At 45.0% G+C, this 23,556-nt stretch overlaps 1 protein-coding gene across 2 annotated transcripts; it reads left to right on the top strand.

The window, feature by feature from the left end:
• Positions 1–731: 731 nt before the first annotated feature.
• CBY2 (chibby family member 2) lies at positions 732–23,361 on the top strand. Of its 2 annotated transcripts, XM_049853199.1 has the most exons (3): positions 732–806; positions 1,110–1,190; positions 22,138–23,361. In XM_049853199.1, exons 1-3 carry the CDS (start codon positions 732–734, stop codon positions 23,359–23,361), a joined length of 1,380 nt encoding a protein of 459 aa, XP_049709156.1. The 2 variants fall into 2 exon arrangements, with proteins under 2 accessions (XP_049709156.1, XP_049709157.1); XM_049853200.1 differs by lacking the exon at positions 1,110–1,190.
• Positions 23,362–23,556: the final 195 nt, after the last annotated feature.

Genomic DNA, 23,556 nt, shown 5'->3' with positions numbered 1-23,556 from the left:
GAAGAAGTACAGCCACAATGCTCCTTAGAAGCGAGAATAGCAAGACTTCACCTCACATACTTTAGACATGTTATTGGGAGGGGACCAGTCCCTGGAGAAGGACATCATGTGTAGTAAAGTAGAGGGTCAGCGAAAAAGAGGAAGACACAGTGGCTGCAAAAATGGGCTCAAGCATAAGAATTGTGAGGATGGCGCAGGACGGGGCAGTGTTTCATTCTGTTGTACATAGGGCTGTTGTGAGTCAGAACTGACTCGGCAGTACCTAATAACAACAAGAACAACATATGCTGTCTACAAGAGACATGTCTTAGGCACAGAGGCACAAAAAGGTGAAGGCGAATTGGAAAATTTTGTCGAGAGGGGCTGGGCTGCTCCCCTCACAAAGCTCAGATGTCAGCCTTGTGATCTTGATGCAGTTTCTACATTTCCTCCTTTGGCCTGGGCAGAGTTCAGTTTGGGTTCCTTCCTTCTTCAGTGGTCCAACTCCAAGCAGAAGATGCCATGTCTAGAGAGAGGGAAGCAGTCTCAGCCCAGCCTTGCAGTGGGGATGTGAATGGCAGCTGGGATGACCAAACAGGGGCTGCTGTTTGGGCTATTGTGTGTCACACTGACCTGGCCAGGTATGTGGACACAGCCAGGGGCAAGCTCTTCCTGGCCTTCTGATGCCTTATTACCTCCTGCAATGCTCAGAGAGAAACCATGAGCCCTGAAGAACACCATATGGTTTTGTGATGTCACCTCTGGAATGTTCTGAGTGTTTGGATGACCAACTTCTGCAGCAGACCTATACCTGGCACCTCACACTGGTATGCCTTTTTTACTTGAGATAGAAATAATAATCTTAGACAAGGATGTAGGTATGACTGTCTCTGCTTCAAAGACACCCAGAAGGCTTTCACATCAGCTAAAACATCTGTCTTAATTTCTGTTCAGAGACTGATGAACATCTTACCAGATATCATCCACACATTCTTTTAGACTTGGGTTTTCATAATGTCCATGATGGCCCAGAGGGGAATAAAGAAGTACGAAGTGTTGTTTTTCCAGTGCCCAACTGAGGCCCAGAGAATGAGCTGGGAAGCAGAAATCTTATTTTCTCTTTTCCACAGAATTCCTGGCCAAATTTTACAAGGAACAGAGATACCAGATCTGAAAACGTAGAAATTCCAATCAGTGTGGTTCTACTTCAGGTAGGGATTATGACAGAAGGGTGTAACCGCCACATTAGTCAGACTAATCCTCCTCTTTCCAAACTCTAGCATGACGTCTCGGAACAAGTAGAGGAGGCAGGGCCTCAGATTCCAGTTCCGGGTTGGTTGCCGACCAGCTATATGTCTGGGAGAGGCAACTTTGCTACTCTGGGACTTGGATTTCTCTTCCCTCACTTGAAGGGGTTGGGCTAGATCATTCCCTAAGACTTTCCAGTTCTAACATATCAAGTCTCTACAATTCTCTGAAAAAACCTGACCTTCTCAAAATGAGATCTTTTGGCACTAGCCGTTGTGCAACCAGTCTGGATTTCTGGGGGCAGAAATAGGACTAGGTCTTGCAATCAAAAGTATGCAAGCAAATCCATTAGAAGGCCTAGTATACAGACCAAGGGATACAAGACTATTTGGAGGTGTCAAGAGAATTAAGCCCAAAGAAGTAAAAAAAATAATAAAAAATTTTTACTTCTTTTTATGTATCAAAGAAGGAGCTCTGGTGGTACGATGGTTAAGTGCTCGGCTGCTAACAGGAAGGTCAGTGGTCTAAACCCACCAGCAGTTCCACAGAAGAAAAGATCTGGTATCTGCTCCTGTAAAGATTACAGCCTAGTGAACCAGATGGGGCTGTTCTACCGTGTCCTAGAGGGTCACTATCAATCAGTTGATTTGACAGCACATAGCAACACCAATGTATCAAAGAGGAGTCCCTGGGTGGTGAAAATGGTTAAGTGCTCGGCTGTTAACTGCAAAGTTGAACGTTCTAATGCATACAGAGGCACCTTAGAAGAAAAGTCTGGCAATCTACTTCCAAAAAATCAGCCATTGGAAACACCACGGAGCATGTTTCTACTCTGACACACGTAGGGTCTGCATGAGTTGGAACCAACTCAATGGCAACTGGTTTTTATGTACCAAAGACAGAGGGCTTAGGGGAGACTGGCATGCTTTTATGATAGGGATTCAGGCAGAGGTCAATGAATTGGTAAAGTCCTGACAGGCTTGGAATACCCAGATTTCCTCCTGCTGTTTCCTTGGTGGGGTCCTGATTGGATTCCTACTGCTGCTATGTCACAAAGGGTCAGACTTACTTCTCCAGAGTCACTTAAGGCCCTGTTTGAAGACTATGGACGGGCAGCCAGAGGGGCTGAAATGTAGGGTGGAGGAGTCAAATGCAGAGGTAACGATCTGAAAGCTCTGTCCAGGGATGTGTACGAGGAGGCTCGATTGCCAGTGGGCATTCCATATTATTTTTATTTTCCTAAAGTTTTTTCTTAAGAATTTTCAGGAGAAGTACATGATTAGAAAGAAAACCTTTAGCATTCTTTGGGGTCGACTCTGACTCATGGTGACCCTATGTGTGTCAGAATAGAACTGTGCTCGATAAAGTTTTCAGTGGCTGATTTTTGGGAATTAGATTGCCAGGTCTTTCTTCCAAGGTGGCTCTGGGTAGACTTGAACTGCCGACGTTTTGGTGAGTAGTTGAGCTTATTACTTGTTTGGAGCACTCTGGGACTCCCATTCTTCCTATAAACCAAAGAACCAATCTCATTGCCATCACATTACAGCGTAGAGCTGAGGTCCACAGGATTTTGTTGGCTGTTATCTTTACGGAAGTAGATCTCCAGGCCTTTCTTCTGTGATGCCTCTGGGTGGGTTCAAACTGCCAACCTTTGGGTTAGTAGTTGAGTGTAAACGATTTGCACCACCCAGGGACCACCTCCATTCTTTATAAGTTGTTGTTGTTTGTACATGGTGGAGGTAATTTTTACAATCTAGGCAATATGTTCAGCAAGAGGGAAAAATACAGGACAAGAAAACATTCTGGATATATTTTTTTTTTTATTAACTTTTATTGAGCTTCAAGTGAACGTTTACAAATCAAGTCAGTCTGTCACATATAGGTTAATATACATCTTACTCCTTACTCCCACTTGCTCTCCCCCTAATGAGTCAGCCCTTCCAGTCTCTCCTTTCGTGAAAACTTTGCCAGCCTCCAACTCTCTCTGTCCTCCCATCCCCACTCCAGACAGGAGATGCCAACACAGTCTCAAGTGTCCACCTGATATAATTAGCTCACTCTTCATCAGCATCTCTCTCCCACCCACTGTCCAGTTCCTTTCATGTCTGATGAATTGTCTTCGGGGATGGTTCCCGTCCTTTGCCAACAGAAGGTTTGGGGACCATGACCACCGGGATTCCTCTAGTCACATCCAGACCATTAAGTATGGTCTTTTTATGAGAATTTGGGGTCTGCATCCCACTGATCTCCTGCTCCCTCAGGGGTTCTCTATTGTGCTCCCTGTGAGGGCAGTCATCGATTGTGGCCGGGCACCAACTAGTACTTCTGGTCTCAGGATAATGTAGGTCTCTGGTTCATGTGGCCCGTTCTGTCTCTTGGGCTCTTAGTTGTCGTGTGACCTTGGTGTTCTTCATTCTCCTTTGCTCCAGGTGGGTTGAGACCAATTGATGCATCTTAGATGGCCGCTTGTTAGCATTTAAGACCCCAGACGCCACATTTCAAAGTGGGATGCAGAATGTTTTCATAATAGAATTATTTTGCCAATTGACTTAGAAGTCCCCTTAAACCATGGTTCCCAAACCCCCGCCCTTGCTCCGCTGACCTTTGAAGTATTCAGTTTATCCTGGAAACTTCTTTGCTTTTGGTCCAGTCCTGTCCAGTTGAGCTGACCTTCCATGTATTGAGTGTTGTCCTTCCCTTCACCTAAAGCAGTTCGTATCTACTAATTAATCAGTAAAAAACCCTCTCCCTCCCTCCCCTCCTCGTAACCACAAAAGTATGTGTTCTTCTCAGTTTCTACTATTTCTCAAGATCTTAAAATAGTGGTCTTAAACAATATTTGTCCTTTTGCCTCTGACTGATTTCGCTCAGTATAATGCCTTCCAGGTTCCTCCATGTTATGAAATGTTTCACAGATTCGTCACTGTTCTTTATCGATGCATAGTATTCCATTGTGTGAATATACCACAATTTATTTACCCATTCATCTGTTGATGGACACCTTGGTTGCTTCCAGCTTTTTGCTATTGTAAACAGAGCTGCAATAAACATGGGTGTGCATATATCTGTTTGTGTGAAGGCTCTTGTTTTTCTAGGGTATATTCCGAAGAGTGGGATTTCTGGCTTGTATGGTAGATCTATTTCTAACTGTTTAAGATAACGCCAGATAGATTTCCAAAGTGGTTGTACCATTTTACATTCCCACCAGCAGTGTATGAGTTCCAGTCTCTCCGCAGCCTCTCCAACATTTATTATTTTGTGTTTTTTGGATTAATGCCAGCCTTGTTGGAGTGAGATGGAATCTCATCGTAGTTCTAATCTGCATTTCTCTAATGGCTAATGATGGAGAGCATTTTCTCATGTATCTGTTAGCTGCCTGAATATCTTCTTTAGTGAAGTGTGTGTTCATATCCTTTGCCCACTTCTTGATTGGGTTGTTTGGCTTTTTGTGGTTGAGTTTTGACAGAATCATATAGATTTTAGAGATCAGGCGCTGGTCGGAGATGTCATAGCTGAAAATTCTTTCCCAGTCTGTAGGTGGTCTTTTTACTCTTTTGGTGAAGTCTTTAGATGAGCATAGGTGTTTGATTTTTAGGAGCTCCCAGTTATCTGGTTTCTCTTCGTCATTTTTGGTAATGTTTTGTATCCTGTTTATGCCTTGTATTAGGGCTCCTAGGGTTGTCCCTATTTTTTCTTCCATGATCTTTATCGTTTTAGTCTTTATGTTTAGGTCTTTGATACACTTGGAGTTAGTTTTTGTGCATGGGTGAGATATGGGTCCTGTTTCATTCCTTTGCAAATGGATATCCAGCTATGCCAGCACCATTTGTTAAAAAGACTATCTTTTCCCCAATTAACTGACACTGGGCCTTTGTCAAATATCAGCTGCTCATACGTGGATGGATTTATATCTGGGTTCTCAATTCTGTTCCACTGGTCTATGTGCCTGTTGTTGTACCAGTACCAGGCTCTTTTGACTACTGTGGCTGTATAGTAGCTTCTGAAATCAGGTAGAGTGAGGCCTCCCACTTTCTTCTTCTTTTTCAGTAATGCTTTACTTATCCGAGGCTTCTTTCCCTTCCATATGAAATTGGTGATTTGTTTCTCTATCACCTTAAAAAATGGCATTGGAATTTGGATCGGAAGTGCATTGTATGTATAGATGGCTTTTGGTAGAATAGACATTTTTACTATGTTAAGTCTTCCTATCCATGAGCAAGGTATGTTTTTCCACTTAAGTAGGTCCTTTTGAATTTCTTGTGGTAGAGCTTTGTAGTTTTCTTTGTATAGGTGTTTTACATCCTTGGTAAGATTTATTCCTAAGTATTTTATCTTCTTGGGGGCTACTGTGAATGGTATTGATTTGGTGATTTCCTCTTCGATGTTCTTTTTGTTGATGTAGAGGAATCCAAGTGATTTTTGTGTGTTTATGTTATAACCTGAGACTCTGCCAAACTCTTCTCTTAGTTTCAGTAGTTTTCTGGAGGATTCCTTAGGGTTTTCTGTGTATAAGATCATGTCATCTGCAAATAGAGATAATTTTACTTCCTCCTTGCCAATCCGGATGCCCTTTATTTCTTTGTCTAGCCTAATTGCCCTGGCTAGGACTTCTAGCACGATGTTGAATAAGAGGGGTGATAAAGGGCATCCTTGTCTGGTTCCCGTTCTCAAGGGAAATGCTTTCAGGCTCTCTCCATTTGGAGTGATGTTGGCTGTTGGCTTTGCATAGATGCCCTTTATTATGTTGAGGAATTTTCCTTCAATTCCTATTTTGGTGAGAGTTTCTATCATGAATGGGTGTTGGACTTTGTCAAATGCCTTTTCTGCATCAATTGATAAGATCATGTGGTTTTTGTCTTTTGTTTTATTTATATGGTGGATTACATTAATGGTTTTTCTGATATTAAACCAGCCTAGCATACCTGGTATAAATCCCACTTGATCATGGTGAATTATTTTTTTGATATGTTGTTGAATTCTATTGGCTAGAATTTTGTTGAGGATTTTTGCATCCACGTTCATGAGGGATATAGGTCTGTAATTTTCTTTTTTTGTAATGTCTTTACATGGTTTTGGTATCAGGGAGATGGTGGCTTCATAGAATGAGTTGGGTAGTATTCCGTTATTTTCTATGCTTTGAAATACCTTTAGTAGTAGTGGTGTTAACTCTTCTCTGAAAGTTTGGTAGAACTCTGCAGTGAAGCCATCCGGGCCAGGGCTTTTTTTTATTGGGAGTTTTTTGATTACCGTTTCAATCTCTTTTGTTGTTATGGGTCTATTTAGTTGTTCTACTTCTGAATGTGTTAGTTTAGGTAGGTAGTGTTTTTCCAGGAATTCATCCATTTCTTCTAGGTTTGCAAATTTGTTAGAGTACAATTTTTCGTAATAATCTGATATGATTCTTTTAATTTCAGTTGGGTCTGTTGTGATGTGGCCCTTCTCGTTTCTTATTCAGGTTATTTGTTTCCTTTCCTGTATTTCTTTAGTCAGTCTAGCCAATGGTTTATCAATTTTGTTAATTTTTTCAAAGAACCAGCTTTTGGCTTTGTTAATTCTTTCAATTGTTTTTCTGTTCTCTATTTCATTTAGTTCAGCTCTAATTTTTATTATTTGTTTTCTTCTGGTGCCTGATGGATTCTTTTGTTGCTCACTTTCTATTTGTTCAAGTTGTAGGGACAGTTCTCTGATCTTGGCTCTTTCTTCTGTTTGTATGTGTGCATTTATCGATATAAATTGGCCTCTGAGCACTGCTTTTGCTGTGTCCCAGAGGTTTTGATAGGAAGTATTTTCATTCTCGTTGCATTCTATGAATTTCCTTATTCTCTCCTTGATGTCTTCTATAACCCAGTCTTTTTTCATGAGGGTATTGTTCAGTTTCCAAGTATTTGATTTCTTTTCCCTAGTTTTTCTGTTATTGATTTCTACTTTTATGGCCTTGTGGTCTGAGAAGATGCTTTGTAATATTTCGATGTTTTGGATTCTGCAAAGGTTTGTTTTATGACCTAATATGTGGTCTGTTCTAGAGAATGTTCCATGTGCGCTAGGAAAAAAGTGTACTTTGCAGCAGTTGGGTGGAGAGTTCTGTATAAGTCAATGAGGTCAAGTTGGTTGATTGTTGTAATTAGGTCTTCCGTGTGTCTATTGAGCTTCTTACTGGATGTCCTGTCCTACTCCGAAAGTGGTGTGTTGAAGTTTCCTACTATAATTGTGGAGATGTCTATCTCACTTTTCAGTTCTGTTAAAATTTGATTTATGTATCTTGCAGCCCTGTCATTGGGTGCATAAATATTTAATATGGTTATGTCTTCCTGATCAATTATCCCTTTTATCATTATGTAGTGTCCTTCTTTATCCTTTGTGGTGGATTTAAGTCTAAAGTCTATTTTGTCAGAAATTAATATTACTACTCCTCTTCTTTTTTGCTTATTGTTTGCTTGATATATTTTTTTCCATCCTTTGAGTTTTAGTTTGTTTGTGTCTCTAAGTCTAAGGTGTGTCTCTTGTAGGCAGCATATAGACGGATCGTGTTTCTTTATCCAGTTGGAGACTCTCTGTCTCTTTATTCGTGCATTTAGTCCATTTACATTCAGCATAATTATAGATAAATAAGTGTTTCGTGTTGTCATTTTGATGCCTTTTTATGTGTGTTGTTGACAATTTCATTTTTCCACATACTTTTTTGTGCTGAGACGTTTTTCTTTGTAAATTGTGAGATCCTCATTTTCGTAGTGTTTGACTTTATATTTGTTGAGTCGTTAACGTTTTTCTTGGCTTTTATCTTGAGTTATGGAGTTGTTATACCTCTTTGTGGTTACCTTAGTATTTACCCCTATTTTTCTAAGTAAAAACCTAACTTGTATTGTTCTATATGGCCTTGTATCACTCTCCATATGGCAGTTCTATGCCACCTCTATTTAGTCCCTCGTTTTGATTATTGTGATCTTTTACGTATTGACTTCAGTGGTTCCCTGTTATGAGCATTTTTTTTTTAATTAATCTTAATTTGTTTTTGTGATTTCCCTATTTGTGTTGATATCAGGATGTTCTGTTTTGTGACCTTGTGTTGTGCTGGTATCTGATATTATTGGTTTTCTGACCGAACAATATCCTTTAGCATTTCTTGTAGCTTTGGTTTGGTTTTTGCAAATTCTCTAAACTTGTGTTTATCTGTAAATATCTTAATTTCGCCTTCATATTTGAGAGAGAGTTTTGCTGGATATATGATCCTTGGCTGGCAGTTTTTCTCCTTCAGTGCTCTGTATATGTTGTCCCATTCCCTTCTTGCCTGCATGGTTTCTGCTGAGTAGTCTGAACTTATTCTTATTGATTCTCCCTTGAAGGAAACCTTTCTTTTTTCCCTGGCTGCTTTTAAAATTTTCTGTTTATCTTTGGTTTTGGCAAGTTTGATGATAATATGTCTTGGTGTTTTTCTTTTTGGATCAATCTTAAATGGGGTTGGATGAGCATCTTGGATAGATATCCTTTCGTCTTTCATGATGTCAGGGAAGTTTTCTGTCAGGAGATCTTCAACTATTTTCTCTATGTTTTTGTCCTCCCTCCCTGTTCTGGGACTCCAATCACATGCAAGTTATCCTTCTTGATAGAGTCCCACATGATTCTTAGGGTTTCTTCATTTTTTTTAATTCTTTTATCTGATTTTTTTCCAGCTATGTTGGTGTTAATTCCCTGGTCCTCCAGATGTCCCAGTCTGGATTCTAATTGCTCGAGTCTGCTCCTCTGACTACCTATTGTGTTGTCTAATTCTGTAATTTTATTGTTAATCTTTTGGATTTCTACATGCTGTCTCTCTATGGATTCTTGCAACTTATTAATTTTTCCACTATGTTCTTGAATAATCTTTTTGAGTTCTTCAACTGTTTTATCAGTGTGTTCCTTGGCTTTTTCTGCAGTTTGCCTTATTTCGTTTCTGATGTCTTGAAGCATTCTGTAAATTAGTTTTTTATATTCTGTATCTGGCAATTCCAGGATTGTATCTTCATTTGGGAAAGATTTTGATTCTTTTGTTTGGGGGGTTGGAGAAGCTGTCATGGTCTGCTTCTTTATGTGGTTTGATATGGACTGCTGTCTCCGAGCCATCACTGGGAAACTAGTTTTTCCAGAAAATCCGCTAAAAAAAAAAATGCAGTCAGATCCCTATCAGAACTGCCTTTGGATTATAACCGCCACCTTGTTCCCTGTAAGGATGAAAGTCTGAGATTTGGATCATATATGCTTGGCTGTAGCTGGTTCTGTGTTTTTAGTCCAATTAGGGATGGATTTTTGGTCCCTGGGTTTTTTGTGGTTCCTTCTCTCAGGCCGAAAGAGTGGGTTAGGAAAAGGAAAAAAAAAGGGGGGCGGGGGAAGCAAAGCCGCAGCGGAGCTGTTCTCCCTCTGGCTCAGGAAATTCCAATGTTAATGAAGCCGCCTGGGGAGGGTGGGGGAGGGATCAGAGAGATAGGAGAGTAGCACCTCGGAATATAGCCAGAGTTGCTTGTCTTGCTTGGAATGACTATTTTATCTGAGATTCCCGAGGGGCGTGTCGCCTAAGTGTGCTGGCTGTGTGGAGATTGCCCCCGGGGATCTGGCCTGCTGAAGCCGTGGTCAGATCCTCCGCTGCCAGTCCAACGCCCAGCGTCAAGGTTCCCCTGCTGGGCCGGTGCACTCCCGACTGCAAAATCAGTCGCTGCCTCCCAGGGACTTTTTGTCCCACCAGCCGGGTCGCCGCACCGCCCTCGCGGACCGTCTGGGCCCCCTCCCGGGGTTAGTTCAGGGGAATGGAGCTGCTCCCCCATGCTTGCGCCATGAGAGTGCCCAGTCAAAAGCCCCGTGGCAAGATTCCCCGGCTGGGACGCTGCTCTCCCAGCTCCAAGACCAGTCACTGCATCCCGGGGACTTTTCCCACCGGCTGAGTTGCCACGCCGCCTGTGCAAACCGGCTGGGCCGCCTCCCGGGGTGAGTTCAGGGGGGTAGGGCTGCGCCCCTTGTTTGCGCCGTCAGCTCCCCTGGGCCCTGACCTAAACCGGGCGCCAAGGTTACCTGACTGGGACGCTGGCTCCAGGCTCCAAAAACAATTGCTGCTTCCCCGTATTTGTTCGTTTTCCATCTCTAAATCTGTGTTTGTTGTTCAGGGTTCGTAGATTGTTATGTATGTGATCAATTCACTTTTTTTTCCGAGTCTTTGTTGCAAGAGGGATCCGAGGTAGCGTCTACCTAGTCCGCCATCTTGGCCCCGCCTCCTGGATATTTGTTTTTATATTATCCTTATAACTTTCTGGAGGAGCCCTGGTGGTGCAATGGTTAAGTGCTCAGCTGCTAACCAAAGGGTTGGTGATTTGAACCCACCAGCTGCTCCCTGGGAGAAAGATGTGGCAGTTTGCTTTGTAAAGATTTACAGCCTTGCAAACCCTATAGGGCAATTCTGCTCTGTCCTATACGGTCGCTATGAGTCGAAATCGACTCGACAGCAACCAGTCTGTTTTTTTGGTGTTGGTATCACTTTGTAATGAACAGCCACTTCTCTATTTCAGCTCATGAAGCCTAGCCAGAATATAACCTTCTCCTGGTCCTCAGATGGGATGACTTGCCAAGGGGTTTCTACAGCTCAGGAACCCTGTGTTAAGTCTGATTCCACCTGAAATATGCACGTTGTTCATTTGGCCACTTTACCTCCAATGGGGGGCGCATTGTTCCTTTGGTCCCTTCACAGCTCACATAAATCAATCTTTGCACTGTTAAGACACAGGCAGAAGATTCCAGCCTGGGGGTGGGAATAAGGATTGGTCATGGGGTAGATGGGGGATTGGAAAGAGAGATTCTTCCCATCTACGCTTAGCTTGATGCCCCTTCCCCAGCTCCCAGAAACAGGCCCAGCAGTGGGAGGAGAAAAGGAGAACGTGAGTGGAGAGTGGCTAAGAAGGCTCGGGCTTGTTCTGGAGCTGCTCACTTCCTTTGCTGCATGACCTGGGGGTACTGCTGGGTCTGGGGTGGAAGGCACATGGAGGGAAAGGATGCCTGCTGTCTGGGTACATGTGCCCTAGATGGACAGGTAGCGGCCTCGTGGGTATACGTGACAAGAGGGCATAAACCATACTCTATGTTCAGACACCTGTTGGAAATGCTGTAGGTGGGAGCTATGGGGGAGGGGTTTGAGCATCTATAACTGTAGATAAACTGAACCTTGGTGGCGCAGTGGTTAAGAGCTGGGCTGCTAACCAAACGTTGGCCGTTCAGATCCACCAGATGCTCCTTGGAAGCCCTATGGGGCAGTTCTACTCTGTCCTGTAGCATCACTACGAGTCAGAATTGACTCAACAGTGCATGACAACAATCTTTACAGAAGCAGATAGCCAGGACTTTCTTCTGTGACACCGCTGAGGGTTCGAACCACCAAGCTTTAGGTTAGCAGTGGAGGGCAAGCTGTTTGAGCCACCCAGGAACCTCAGTATGGTGGCTATACCTCCCCAAAGTACTCTGAGCGTCTGTTCCAGAAAATGAGACAGCGCAAGGTTTAGGGGAGAGGACGATCTGGTAAACAAGAGGAGGTGGAAATATTGACTGAACACTGATCATCAGATCATGTACCTGGCATGGGCCATGCAGGTGTGAAGTCGATGTCTTATAGGTATGGAAACTGGAAATCCCAGTAACCCCAGTAGTAATGGCAGAGCTGGAGTTAGGGGCTGGCACCCAGCTCAATGCCCATGGGCTGTGCTGTGCTGTGAGGCACTGAGGCAGGCCACAGGCAAAAGGATAATCCCAAGGTGTAGCAAGGTTCAGTTTATCTACAGCTGTAGATGCCCAAACCCCCTCCCCCGGCTCCTACCTAGAGCATCTCCAACAGGTGCTCAAAGCTGTGATCTACTTCCAGGAGACAACACCTCCTCTACCCGCACCTTAACTCTCATTCCTGAGCTTTCTGCAGGTATTTGCACAGGCTGCTTTATTCTAGAAAGGAAATGCTACAGCAGTTCCCAAAGTGCCTCTGGCCTCTCCGGCTCCCAACCACACGGGGTGTGTAAGCCTCCCCATTACACTGTAAATCTTCCAATTCACTGTTTGGATCACCCTTAGGTCTTTTCAGGTCTAATTGATTTCCAGTTTTTCTTCCTCACATTAAATACTAGTGTTGCTGATCTATTTCCCTCCGGCACATTAACTTGCAAGCCATTGCTTATTTCCTGCCCGAGCTAGCTGACCTCCTGGTTCCTTTTGTAGAAGATTCTGTTGTAATAGGCATTTTCCACATTGCCTTAATGAGAGCTATGTGTGAATTTCAGGAAGGCACTGTCTGTTCTTAGATCTTTGATGAAGGATCTGCACCAGGTCAGAACGAGCAGGGACAGGCCAGCCAGTGGCCCCTTCACCCCTGGGGTTGCCTTTCCTTCACGGTCCCCTTTGTCTGGCTTGTTCTTCAGAAGCTTTGGAATTCTGCTGACAGAGCTGTTTCTTTGCCAGTTTGAGTAACTGTTCGGAGGAAGATTTCAGGAGATGCTGTGTTAAATATTTAGCGAAAACTACCACATGTGACGTCTTCTTTATCCTCTTTGCTGCTAATATTTTAATTTTATCAAAATCAATCACATTTACCTTGGAATTATCCATTTGCTTGTTAGAATTTATTAAAACAAACATCGACTTTATCGTAATACTTGGGAGCTGAGTTAATTTTAAAATATAATAACGAAAGTCAGCCTTCTAATCTCGTCTGAAAGCTGATGGCATATTTGGCTTTTCCTCCCAGGATCCTGGGACTCTCGCTTCATGTGTCTTAAAGGCCCCTCGGATGGCTGAATGTTATCTGGTCTTGTTGTTGTTGTTGTTAGCTGCCATCTAGTTGGCCCCCAACTCATAGCAACCCCCAACTCATGGGGACCCCATGTACAAAACAACAACCCTGCCCAGTTCTGCACTATCACTGTAATGGGTTGGGGATTGGACCATTGTGATTCATAAGGTTTCATTGGCATATTTTCAGAAGTAGATTGCCAGGCCTGTCTTCCTAGTCTTAGTCTGGAAGCTCTACTGAAACCTGTTCGCCATCACAGCAACATGCAAGCCTCCAGTTGAGTGGTAACTACACTTGAGGTGCATTGGCCGGGACTCAAACCTGAATCTCCCACGTGCAAGGCGAGAAATCTACCACTGAACTATCAGTGCAACCCTCAATAATGTTGGCAAAATAGGTGTTTAAAAACCTTGGTCAATAGGATTGGACTTTCCTGGGTGCATTTGGCTATCTCTGGGCTATGGCAGCCACACTCATCCAGGAGTAGAGAAAATTCAGTGCCTGTCAGCTAAGCCTGGCCTGTCACTGTCAGTCCCATCTACAAACTCTTTAGATGAGAGGCCACCAACCCCACAAAACTGCTCTCCAAAAGGTCCCACACAGAGAGATCTGTTCCTTAGAAACCCTTTGGCACCAGAAAGTGACGTTTGTCTTATCACGTCCCCTTTACACTTTGACTCATCTCTTTCAACTGGCTTCTTCCCCCATGCTCTCCACTTAGAGACCAGCAACCTGACAGGGATGTACTGTCGTTGGTGACTATGAACATTTCCCTTCCAGGACACTCACATTTGATAAAAAGATGACAAGGAGGGGCCCTGCCTAATGCTAAGGAAGGGTTCAATCCAGAAGCTTTTGGCTGCTAACCAAAAGATCGGCAGTTCAATCTATTTCAATTGGCATAACATAGTTTATAAAGAAAATGTTCTACATTCTACTTTGGTGAGTAGCGTCTGGGATCTTAAAAGCCTGTGAGCGGCCACCTAGGGTACTCCACTGGTCTCAGCCCTTTGGGAGCAAAGGATGGTGAAGAAAACTAAAGATATAAGGGAAAGATTAGTCCAAAGAACTAATGGACCACATCTACCACGGCCTCCACCAGACTGAGTCCAGTACAACTAGATGGTGACCGGCTACCATCACTGACTGCTCTGACAAGGATCACAATAGAGGGTCCTGGAGGGAGCTGGAGAAAAATGTAAAACAAAACTCTAACTCAAAGAGAAAGACCAGACTTGCTGGCCTGACAGAGACTGGAGAAACCCTGAGAGTATGGCCCCCAGACACCATTTCACCTCAGTAATAAAGTCACTCCGGAAGTTCACTCTTCAGCCAAAGATTGGACAAGCCCATAAAACAAAACAAGACTAAAGGGGCACACCAGCCCAGGGCCAGGGACTAGAAGGCAGGAGGGAGCAGGAAAGCTGGTAATAGGGAGCTCAAGGTTGAGAAGGGAGAGTGTTGACATGTTGTGGGGTTGCTAACCAATGTCATAAAACAATACGTGTACTGACTGTTTAATGAGAAACTAGTTCATCTAAAGTAAAATAAAAATTTTTTAAAAAAGATCGGCAGTTCAAACCCACCAGTCATCCTTGGAAACCTGTGGGGCAGTTCTACTCTGTCCTATGCAGTTGCTATAGTCAGAATTGACTCAGTGGCAATGGGTTTGGCTGTTTTTGGGGGTTGATGAGGGAGATGTCTGTGCCCAGGGCCCCTTGTGGGTCCCCAGCACTAATGCATCACTCTGTCACAACGTGAGCACATTGCTCCTTGAGGACAGAGTCTCTCAGTGACCTTTCTATGTTCCTTGATGGGACGCTGTTATGACCAGCTGCTGTTGAGTTGACTCCAACTCGTGGCACCCCCACATTTGTCAGAGTAGAGCTGTGCTCCATAGGGTTTTCAGTGGTTGATTTCTTTGCAATAGATCGCCAGGCCGTTCTTCTGAGGCATCTCTGAGTGGATTCAAACTGCTGTTAACCATTTGCACTACCCAGGAACTCCTATGCGTCCCCTGGTCATTCATATCCCACTCCTGCATACCCTCACATTCCGTTCTTCCACAAAGAAGCCAATCTTCTTCTTTCCCACCTACTGGGTATTGTGCCCATATGCGAAGGCATTTCACAGAGACCAGGAAAGAGACAATCCTTTCCTTCATGGGTAACTTGGACCATGCTGGCATGTGCTCTGCCTCCCAGGTTGCTGGATCACTCAACAAGCTAGAAGTAGGGTTCCAGAAGCTTTCTGGAGTGTTCCGGAGGCTTTTTACTGGCCTAGACCTCTTGTCAGGGCTTGAGGACACCAAGGGCAGATTAGCTCAGCCTATGAAACCAACCCAGTGATACCACTGACTGAGAGACCAGTGAGGAGGAGCTGGCTTTAAACATGCCTAAGGAAGCTTGGGATCTTGTGTACACATGTTTTCTTAAGCTAGACGCTCGCTTTTTGGAAAACCCTTTCAGAAAGAAATACATCTAGCAATCGCTGTAGCACTTTAGCCAGGAATGTTTAAACCCTAACAGTAAAGCCAACCATCTGTTTGGTCTTTATGACGGCTTAACCAGCATTTTCCTGTCCTCTCACAACAACCCCATGAAGTAGGCAGAGCAGGTTATGTTGAGGCTCATTTTAGAGGTGACTTCCGAGATCTGCACACCCATCTGAGGTGGCTCTGAATCGTCTTAGGTTGGAGGTTCAAGTCCTTTCAGAGGCACCTTGGAAGAACGGCCTGGTGATCTACTTCTGAAAATTCTGCCACCGAAAGCCCTATGGAGCACACTGTTCTACTCTGACACACATGAGGCACCATGAGTCAGAACTGACTCAGTGGCACCTGGCACAGGTATCCTCAGTGGATTACAAGTGCAAGACAATGAACTGGATAACTCGCATGCTTGTGTGCAGGGAGGCAGTTTCTTTTCAAAGAGTAGACAGACGAAGCTGGGGTTTGTGGAATTCACAGGGGGAAAACCCCGCTGTTATAGATCATGCATCGCAGCTCTGCACTGTAACTACTATTTCAAAGCTTTAAACATGAATTTAATTTGGCATAGCTTTACCAAATATGTTAAATATATTAAGACAAATGAAATTGCCAGTTTTGTAGGCCCCAACTGGTAGGGTATTAACAGTTTCATCTAGGTCAGCCTCACAGGTCCTTCTCACCTTGCAGTACATTTTGGTTGATTAATTCATTGGCAAGAACTCTTTAAACCTCCACTGTATATGAAGTGTGTTGTTCTAATTCCCAGGGCTAGGAATGCCAAATAAATAAAAGACAGGTCACTGTCCTGAGAGAACAGCAAAGTATTCGGGGGGGAAGAGAGAACAGAACATAAGAGAGCCATTGATATGTAATGATATCAACATGCAAAATAAAATATCTGGGAGTTGTGAAGTGCTAGAATTCACAGTGAGTGTGGAGTCAGATATCCTGGTTTTAAACCGTGACTCTGTCTCATTGCTGGCTATGTGATCTTGGACAGAGCCATGCCTTTTTCATGCTAGCTCTTTTTGGTAAGAATTATATATGAATACGTAAAGCAATTAGTGCATCATCTGGCACATAGTAGTTGCTCAGTAAATGCTACTTCCTTTTTCTTGTTTTAAACTGTCTTCATCTAAGGAAACGTTAAGCAATGTTTTCTGAATGCAGAGTAACAACTCTTGCATGTCTGTAGCTCTTTATAGATAAACAAAGTGAATGTCACATATTTTATTTTTGAACTTTACAACCCTCTGAAGTAAGTAGGACAGATGTTCACAAGACTGTTGTGTACGGTTGCACAGGTGGTGCACTGCAATAATAGTTGTGAATGGCACCCTCTAGTGGTGAGCAGCATACAACCTGCACAACCATATGGGGTGGCTCTTTGAATCATGTTAGCAACCACATTTTCCAGATATGGAAACTGAGGCATAGAAATTCAGTGCTTTGTGCAGGGCACACAATCACACGTGCAGAGTCAGGACTCTCTTCAGGTTTTACGATGCCCAGTTCTGTTCTCTGCACCACACCTGCATTAATGCTTGTTGTACTTTGACCTGCCTCATTTGCAACAAGAAATAATAGATGCCATTCACTGATTTTTCAGATTGATGGGAAGTTCCATGAGGGCAGGGTCAGAGCCCGTGGGACACAGCAGATGCCAAATTAGTCAGTCAATTCACTGACATAAATGTGGAGTAAGAATCAGCGAAAGAACCTTCAGAGTGGGAGTACAACTAGGGTGAGGTGTTTTCAGAAGGCCAAAAAGTTCTTTCCTTTGAGGACCAGGTCCAGTTAAGCCTGATCAGAATCAGTGAAATGCCACAAGAAAGAATTTGTCTTGGTTCAACATTTGCCCAGAGTTCAATCATGATTCTTGCTCTATCTGAAAATGCCTGTACTACTTAATTTTTCTTTTAAATCTTCTCGCTTTCAAAAGTGGAAAAGGTGCCCTTATTTTAGTCACATCTGAAGAATATCTGCAGGATTATAAAACCAGTTGCCGCCAAGTTAACTCCGACCCATGGCAACTCCACGTTTGTCAGCGTAGAGCTGCGATCCACAGGTTTTCAATGTGTGATTTTTCAGAAGTAGATCAACAGGCCTGTCTTCTAAAGCACCTGTGGGTGGATTCGAACCCCCAGTCTTTCAGTTAACAGCTAAGCGCATTAACTGTTTGTATCGCCTAGGGTGCATAACCATATAGAATTATGTACCGTAGAATTATGGCTTCTATAAAATAGGCATATTTTTCTAATACCCATTAAAATAGATACAAGACTATTAAAAATTATCTAATTGTCCTAAGAAACAAAGTAATGAGGCAATGCCGAATTTGGCCATCATTTTGGTTCTGTTTGTGAATAAGAGGAAAGACAGCAGGGCTTAGTAATAAGACTATTTGGCTTCCTGGTTAAGGAAGTAAAGGGGACCTATTAGTCCATCAACAGTTCCTGGATTAGGTGCTATGGGCACAAAGCAGAGAAGGCACAGGGTCTGCTTGGGGCACACTGGCCATTTAAGAATAGGAACAAGATGTCAACTAGGTGGCAAAAGAAGGTGCTGGCTGCCAAGGCTAGGGTCTCGGCGGTGCTAATTCACAAACGTGACTCCATTGGATCAGAGCAAGTTAGAACAAGAGGGCACTTAGAGATAAAGCCTCCAACCTTCACGTTACAGAAGCAGAAACCGAGGCCAGAGTAAGAGGATGTGACCAAGGTCACCTTCATAAGGAGTACAAGGACAAGGGCTCAAATGCCCAGACTGTCCACAGTGAGGGATCAGCCTACGGGGTAGGGTTTTATTTTAGTGCATTTCTGTTGAGGGGCCTCTGCTCAGGATGTGGATACAGGATAAAGGTAGCTGAATGGGATGACTGAAAGGTCATTTCAGCATAAATTGTTAGTGATTCCTCTTTGAGCACTTGGTTGGATCAAAAACAAAAGCTCTCTGAATCAAAGTAATAGTGAAAACCTTATGAGACCACTGGGGAAATCTGAACACTGACTCAGTATTTGCCAAATCTTACAAGGGTGCTAACAGGCTAAGCACTTGGCTCCTAACCAAAAGGTCAGCAGTTCAAACTCACCCAGTGGCTCCGAGGAAAAAAAGACCTGGCAATCTGCTCCTGTAAAGATTACAGTTTGGAAAACTCTATGGGGCTGTTCTACTCCGTCATACAGGGTAGCTTTGAGTCAGAAGAGGAGTCCTGGTGGCACAGTGGTTAGGTGCTCAGTTGCTAACCCAAAGATCAGAGATTCGAACCCACAAGCTGCTCCTAGGGAGAAAGATGTGGCAGTCTGTTCCCATAAAGATTCCAAACCGAAAACCAAACACGTTGCCGTCGCGTCAATTCCAACTCATAGCAACCCTGTAGGACAGAGTAGAACTGCTCCATAGAGTTTCCAAGGAGCGACTGGTAGATTCAAACTTGCTGACCTTTTGGTTAGCAGCTAAAGCATTTAACCACCTCGCCAGCAAGGTTTCCTCTATAAAGATCACAGCCTTGGAAACCCTATGGGGCAGTTCTACTCTGTCCTGTAGTGTCACTATGGGTCAGAATCAACTCGGTATACCTAACAACAACAGTGGTAGTGGCTGTGTAAAAAAGATACACACTATTTATGGAGAAAATGATACCATGTCTGTGATTTGCTTTAAATATAATCCAGTGATGGGGGTGCAGTTGTGGGCTTGGGTGGTGGGTGAATGAAACAAGTTTGGCCTTGACTTGCTAATTGCTGAAGCTGGGTGATGGGTACGTGGAATTTATTAGACTATTTGTTCTCCTTTTGTATATGTTTGGAATTTTCTATAATAAAAAGTTAAGAAAAAATATCTTGATCTCCAAAGTGCATTCAGTCCTTTGATAGTGCTGTGGTGATTTCCCCATGTGACAAGTTCAGGGAACCAGACCAGGGCTTGTGTCTTAGTGAGTGACCTATTGCTGGTTATTCAACTTGTCTGAGTTTCCGTTTCTCCATCTATAAAATGAGAATAATAACACATTTGAAGTCAGAGCTGTGAGGATGAAATGAACTCAGTAGGTGAAACGCTCAGCACAGCACCAGGGCTCGCTATTTTTTCCTCCCTTGCCTTTTCTGGGTTCGGGGCACTCTGTTGATTAAAACCACATTTTCCCACGATAATACTTTCTGGGGGGACAGTGCTGGTTTGGTGGTAGAATTCTCGTCTTCCACGCAGGAGACCTGGGTTCGATTCCCAGCCAATGTACCTCATGCGCAGTCACTACCCATCTGTCAGTGGGGGCTTCCGTGTTGCTATGATGTTAACAAGTTTCAGTGGAGCTTCCAGACTAAGACAGACTAGGAAGAAAGGCTTGATGATCTACTTCTGACAAACAGCCAATAAAAACTCCATGGGTCACAAAAGTCTGATCCGAAACCAGTCAAGGTGCTGGCGCGGGACTGGGGCAGCATTTCATTCCATTGTGCATGGGATCATCATGAGCCAGGGCTGACTAGATGACAGCTAATAATGACATCTTCTAGGGCCAGATCCTGCTGAGACGGAGCCCTGCACAGGTACCAGGGCAAACATGGACCTCTAAAGATTCACTCTTTATTCACTGGGCTAATCCTTCCCGGAAACTAGCATGAAGGGGCCTGAAACTTACAAGGAAAATGCTTGTCTGGACTATCAACTCTGATATGTGTTCATTCTGATCACAGACTCAGCCACAAGAGCCCATGTGCTTCCCCAATTCAGAAATGGAAAAACCAGGGAGGCTGAATTTATTTAAAGTAAATAAGGAGCTGATTGCAGAATGCCCTCCCGCCTTTGCTATCTGGAACATTAAGCATATCCTTACAAAGCTAACGACACGCTTATTGCGAAGTTAATGGCTTATAACTGTGCCTTCTATTTATCTAGCTCTTTGGGCCTTAAAGAATCCTAACCAACTTTATACACCGTGTAATTCACGTATCTGCATACACACACACACATATATATAGATAATGCAGATAACTAACTTGTTTCCCATCCTCTCTATCTGCAAAATTGGGAAATAACCTGAGAAATGAAGAATTGATATTTGGGGAGTATTTCAAATGTACTTGGATGGAATGCATTTGGTGTATTTAAAAGTAGCTATCATGAGCAAAAAAAAAATTTTTTTATCATGGTCTTATTTTTATTTAAATTCATTGCTCCAATTGCCCCTCTTCTCCAGCGTACTTTCCACCTGTTTGCCACTTTTTGAATACATCTCAAAATTCTTCCATTAGTGAAATCTACTTTTCTTGATAACAGTATCTTACACTTCTATAGCACTTGGCAGTTTTAAAAACACTTTTGCATTCCTTATCTCATTCAGTCCTCACAACTGTGTTGTGAACTAAGCAGGGCATGTATATTATTACTTCCATTGTGCAGGCACATTTCACTGATTTTTAATGTTGGAGGGTGCCTTTGAGATCATGGCGTCTAACTTCCTCTCTTTTGCCGTTGTTAGTTGCAGTTGAGTTTTGACTCATAGTGACCCCGTGTGCTGAGCAAAACAGCTCCATAGGGTTTTCTAGGCTGTGACCTTTCTGAAGCAGATCGCCAGTCCTTTCTTCCAAGGTACCTCTGCATGGGGCAAGGAAGAATGGGGCAAAGGAGAAGGCTGCGCTGCCCAAAAGCACCGCCGTTTAGGACACAGCAATTAGGGTGCCATATGTGTGATTACAGTACCCCTCAATTCATGTTGGGTTAGGATGCACACCAGGGGCTGGGGCAGCTTGAGGGCCAGTTTGTTCTCCTTTGGATGACAGAAGTGTGCCAGAGCCGTGCTTAGTGCTTTCATGCACTGCTTCTTCTAATGCTAAAACTGTCTCTGTGAGCCAGGAGAGGAAGGTACAATTATCCCATTTTGCAAATGTGGACCCTGAAGCCCAGTGAGATCAAATATAACTTGTCTAAGTTCTGATCGGAGCCCCTGGGTGGTGAAAACAGCACAGCTGACTCCTAATCAAAAGGCTGGAGGTTTGAGTCCACTAGTGGTACCCTGGAAGAAGAGTCTGGTGACCTACTTCCAAAAAATCAGCCTTTGAAAACGTATGGAGAACAGTTCTACTCTGACACACAGGGGGTCACCATGAGTCTGTATCAACTCAACTGCAACTAGTTTGGTTAAGTTCTTCTAACTGGTAAGTGATGAGGCTCGGCCTCAAAATATTTGATTGGCTTTAAAGTCAGTGCCTTTGGGGTGCATCTCACTGTGATATACTTGTGTGTGAGGACCCCAGGAGGCCAAGTACAAGAGTGCCCACAGAGGCCAGGCCAAAACCAAATCAGTTGCCATCTAGTTGACTCCAAATCATGGCGACCCCATGTGTGTCAGAGTAGAACTGTGCTCCACAGGGTTTTCAATGGCTGTGATCTTCCAGAAGTATATCACGAGGCCTTTCTTCCAAGGCACCTTTGGGTGTATCCCAACCTCCAATCTTTCAGTTAGCAACTGAGTGCTTTGTTGAGCCACCCAGGCACTGCTGCCATTGTCACCTCTAGGAAGCATTCCACCTGCTCCCACTTTCTGGAAGCATCCCAGACTGGGCTACTTTGGTGTGTCAGCCAGCACTGGGCCTGTCAGTTCCTTCTTTAACGCTGGGCTTGTTCTCTCCCACAGAGGGGCACAGCCGAGCCGTTCCTGAGGCTCCACAACTTGTACACCACCCCGAGGTGCGCGCGACAGGCCGCCCTGCCCAGGGTGAGCCGCAGGGTCGTCAGCCAGCACTCGTACCCGCTGAACCGCTTCTCCTCCGTGCCCTTGGACGCCATGGAGCGCCCCACCTCCCAAGCCGACCTCGAGCTGGATTACAACCCTCCCCGCGTTCAGCTCAGCGACGAGATGTTCGTCTTTCAGGACGGCCGGTGGGTGAACGAGAACTGCCGCCTGCAGTCTCCTTACTTCTCGCCCTCCTCCTCCTTCCACCACAAGCTGCACCACAAGCGGCTGGCCAAGGAGTACCTGCTGCTGGAGGAGAACAAGTCCCTGCGCGAGGAGAACAAGGCGCTGAGGGAAGAAAACAAGACCATCCGCAAGGAGAACAAGATCCTGCAGGCCTTCTGGGAGGAGCACAAGGCCTCGCTGGGCCGCCAGGACAGCAGGACCTCCCCGCCGCCGCTGCACAAGGACAGCGCGGCCCCCGAGCCGGCGAAGAAGGACAACACGGCCCTGCAGGCGCTCCGCAGCCAGGAGAGCAGCACCCTGCAGCTCCTCCGCGAGGAGAACCGGGCCCTGCAGCAGCTGCTGGAGCAGAGAAAGGCCTACTGGGCCCAGACGGAGGACAAGGCGGCCCCTGCGGAGGACAGCAAGCCGGTGGCCTCGCCCCACGAGGAGCCCCACAGTGCCGGCCTGCTGCCCGACCAGGCCACGGGCCTCTCCTCCCCCTTCGAGGAGCCCAAAGGGCCCCCGAGTACGCAGGACGACTCCAAGACCCTCCGCGCCCTGCGCGAAATGGTCAACAAGCTGGTGAGCGCTTCCAGGGAGGAGGAGGCGAGCAAGGGCGGCGTGGGTCTGCAGGACGCCGGCCAGTCCCTGCAGCTGCTGCGGGAGATGAACCAGGCGCTGCAGGCCCTGCGCGAGGAGAACCAGGCGCTGCAGGTCCTCCGCGAGGAGAACCGGCTGCTGCAGGAGGAGAACCGGGCGCTGCACGCGCTGCGCGAGGAGCACAGGCTCTGCCAGGAGGAGAACAAGGCCCTGTGGGAGAACAACAAGCTGAAGCTGCAGCAGAAGCTGGTCATCGACACGGTGACCGAGGTCACCGCGCGGATGGAGATGCTTATCGAGGAGCTGTACGCCTTCATGCCGGCCAAGAACAAGGACCTTAAGAAGCCCAGCCGCGTCTGAAGCCGCCAAGGCGCGCTGAGGCACCCAGCTTGGGGCAGGGAACGCTCCCAGAAAGACAATCTCCCGCCTTCCTTTCTTCTCCTCGCCCTTTCCCGCGAGTTCGCGCCTGTTGAAGAGCAGAATTAGTGGCTTCCCTAATCTCAGAGAAGTAATAAAGGCATGAGGAGGCTGGGGCCAGCCAATGTCCCTGTACTT

The sequence above is a fragment of the Elephas maximus genome, chromosome 14 (assembly GCF_024166365.1).
Source record: "Elephas maximus indicus isolate mEleMax1 chromosome 14, mEleMax1 primary haplotype, whole genome shotgun sequence".
Classification (NCBI taxonomy): domain Eukaryota; kingdom Metazoa; phylum Chordata; class Mammalia; order Proboscidea; family Elephantidae; genus Elephas; species Elephas maximus.
The sequence above is the reverse complement of the archived record's forward strand: the minus strand, read 5'-3'. Positions and strand labels throughout refer to the sequence as shown.

What these genes read in the sequence shown, in the direction of transcription:
- CBY2 (XM_049853199.1), top strand. Translation starts at nt 732, where the DNA reads ATGTCACCTCTGGAATGTTCTGAGTGTTTGGATGACCAACTTCTGCAG. An exon ending in ATACCTGGCACCTCACACTG is followed by an intron (nt 807 to 1,109) that starts GTATGCCTTTTT and finishes TCTTTTCCACAG; the next exon opens with AATTCCTGGCCAAATTTTAC. An exon ending in TCAGTGTGGTTCTACTTCAG is followed by an intron (nt 1,191 to 22,137) that starts GTAGGGATTATG and finishes TCTCTCCCACAG; the next exon opens with AGGGGCACAGCCGAGCCGTT.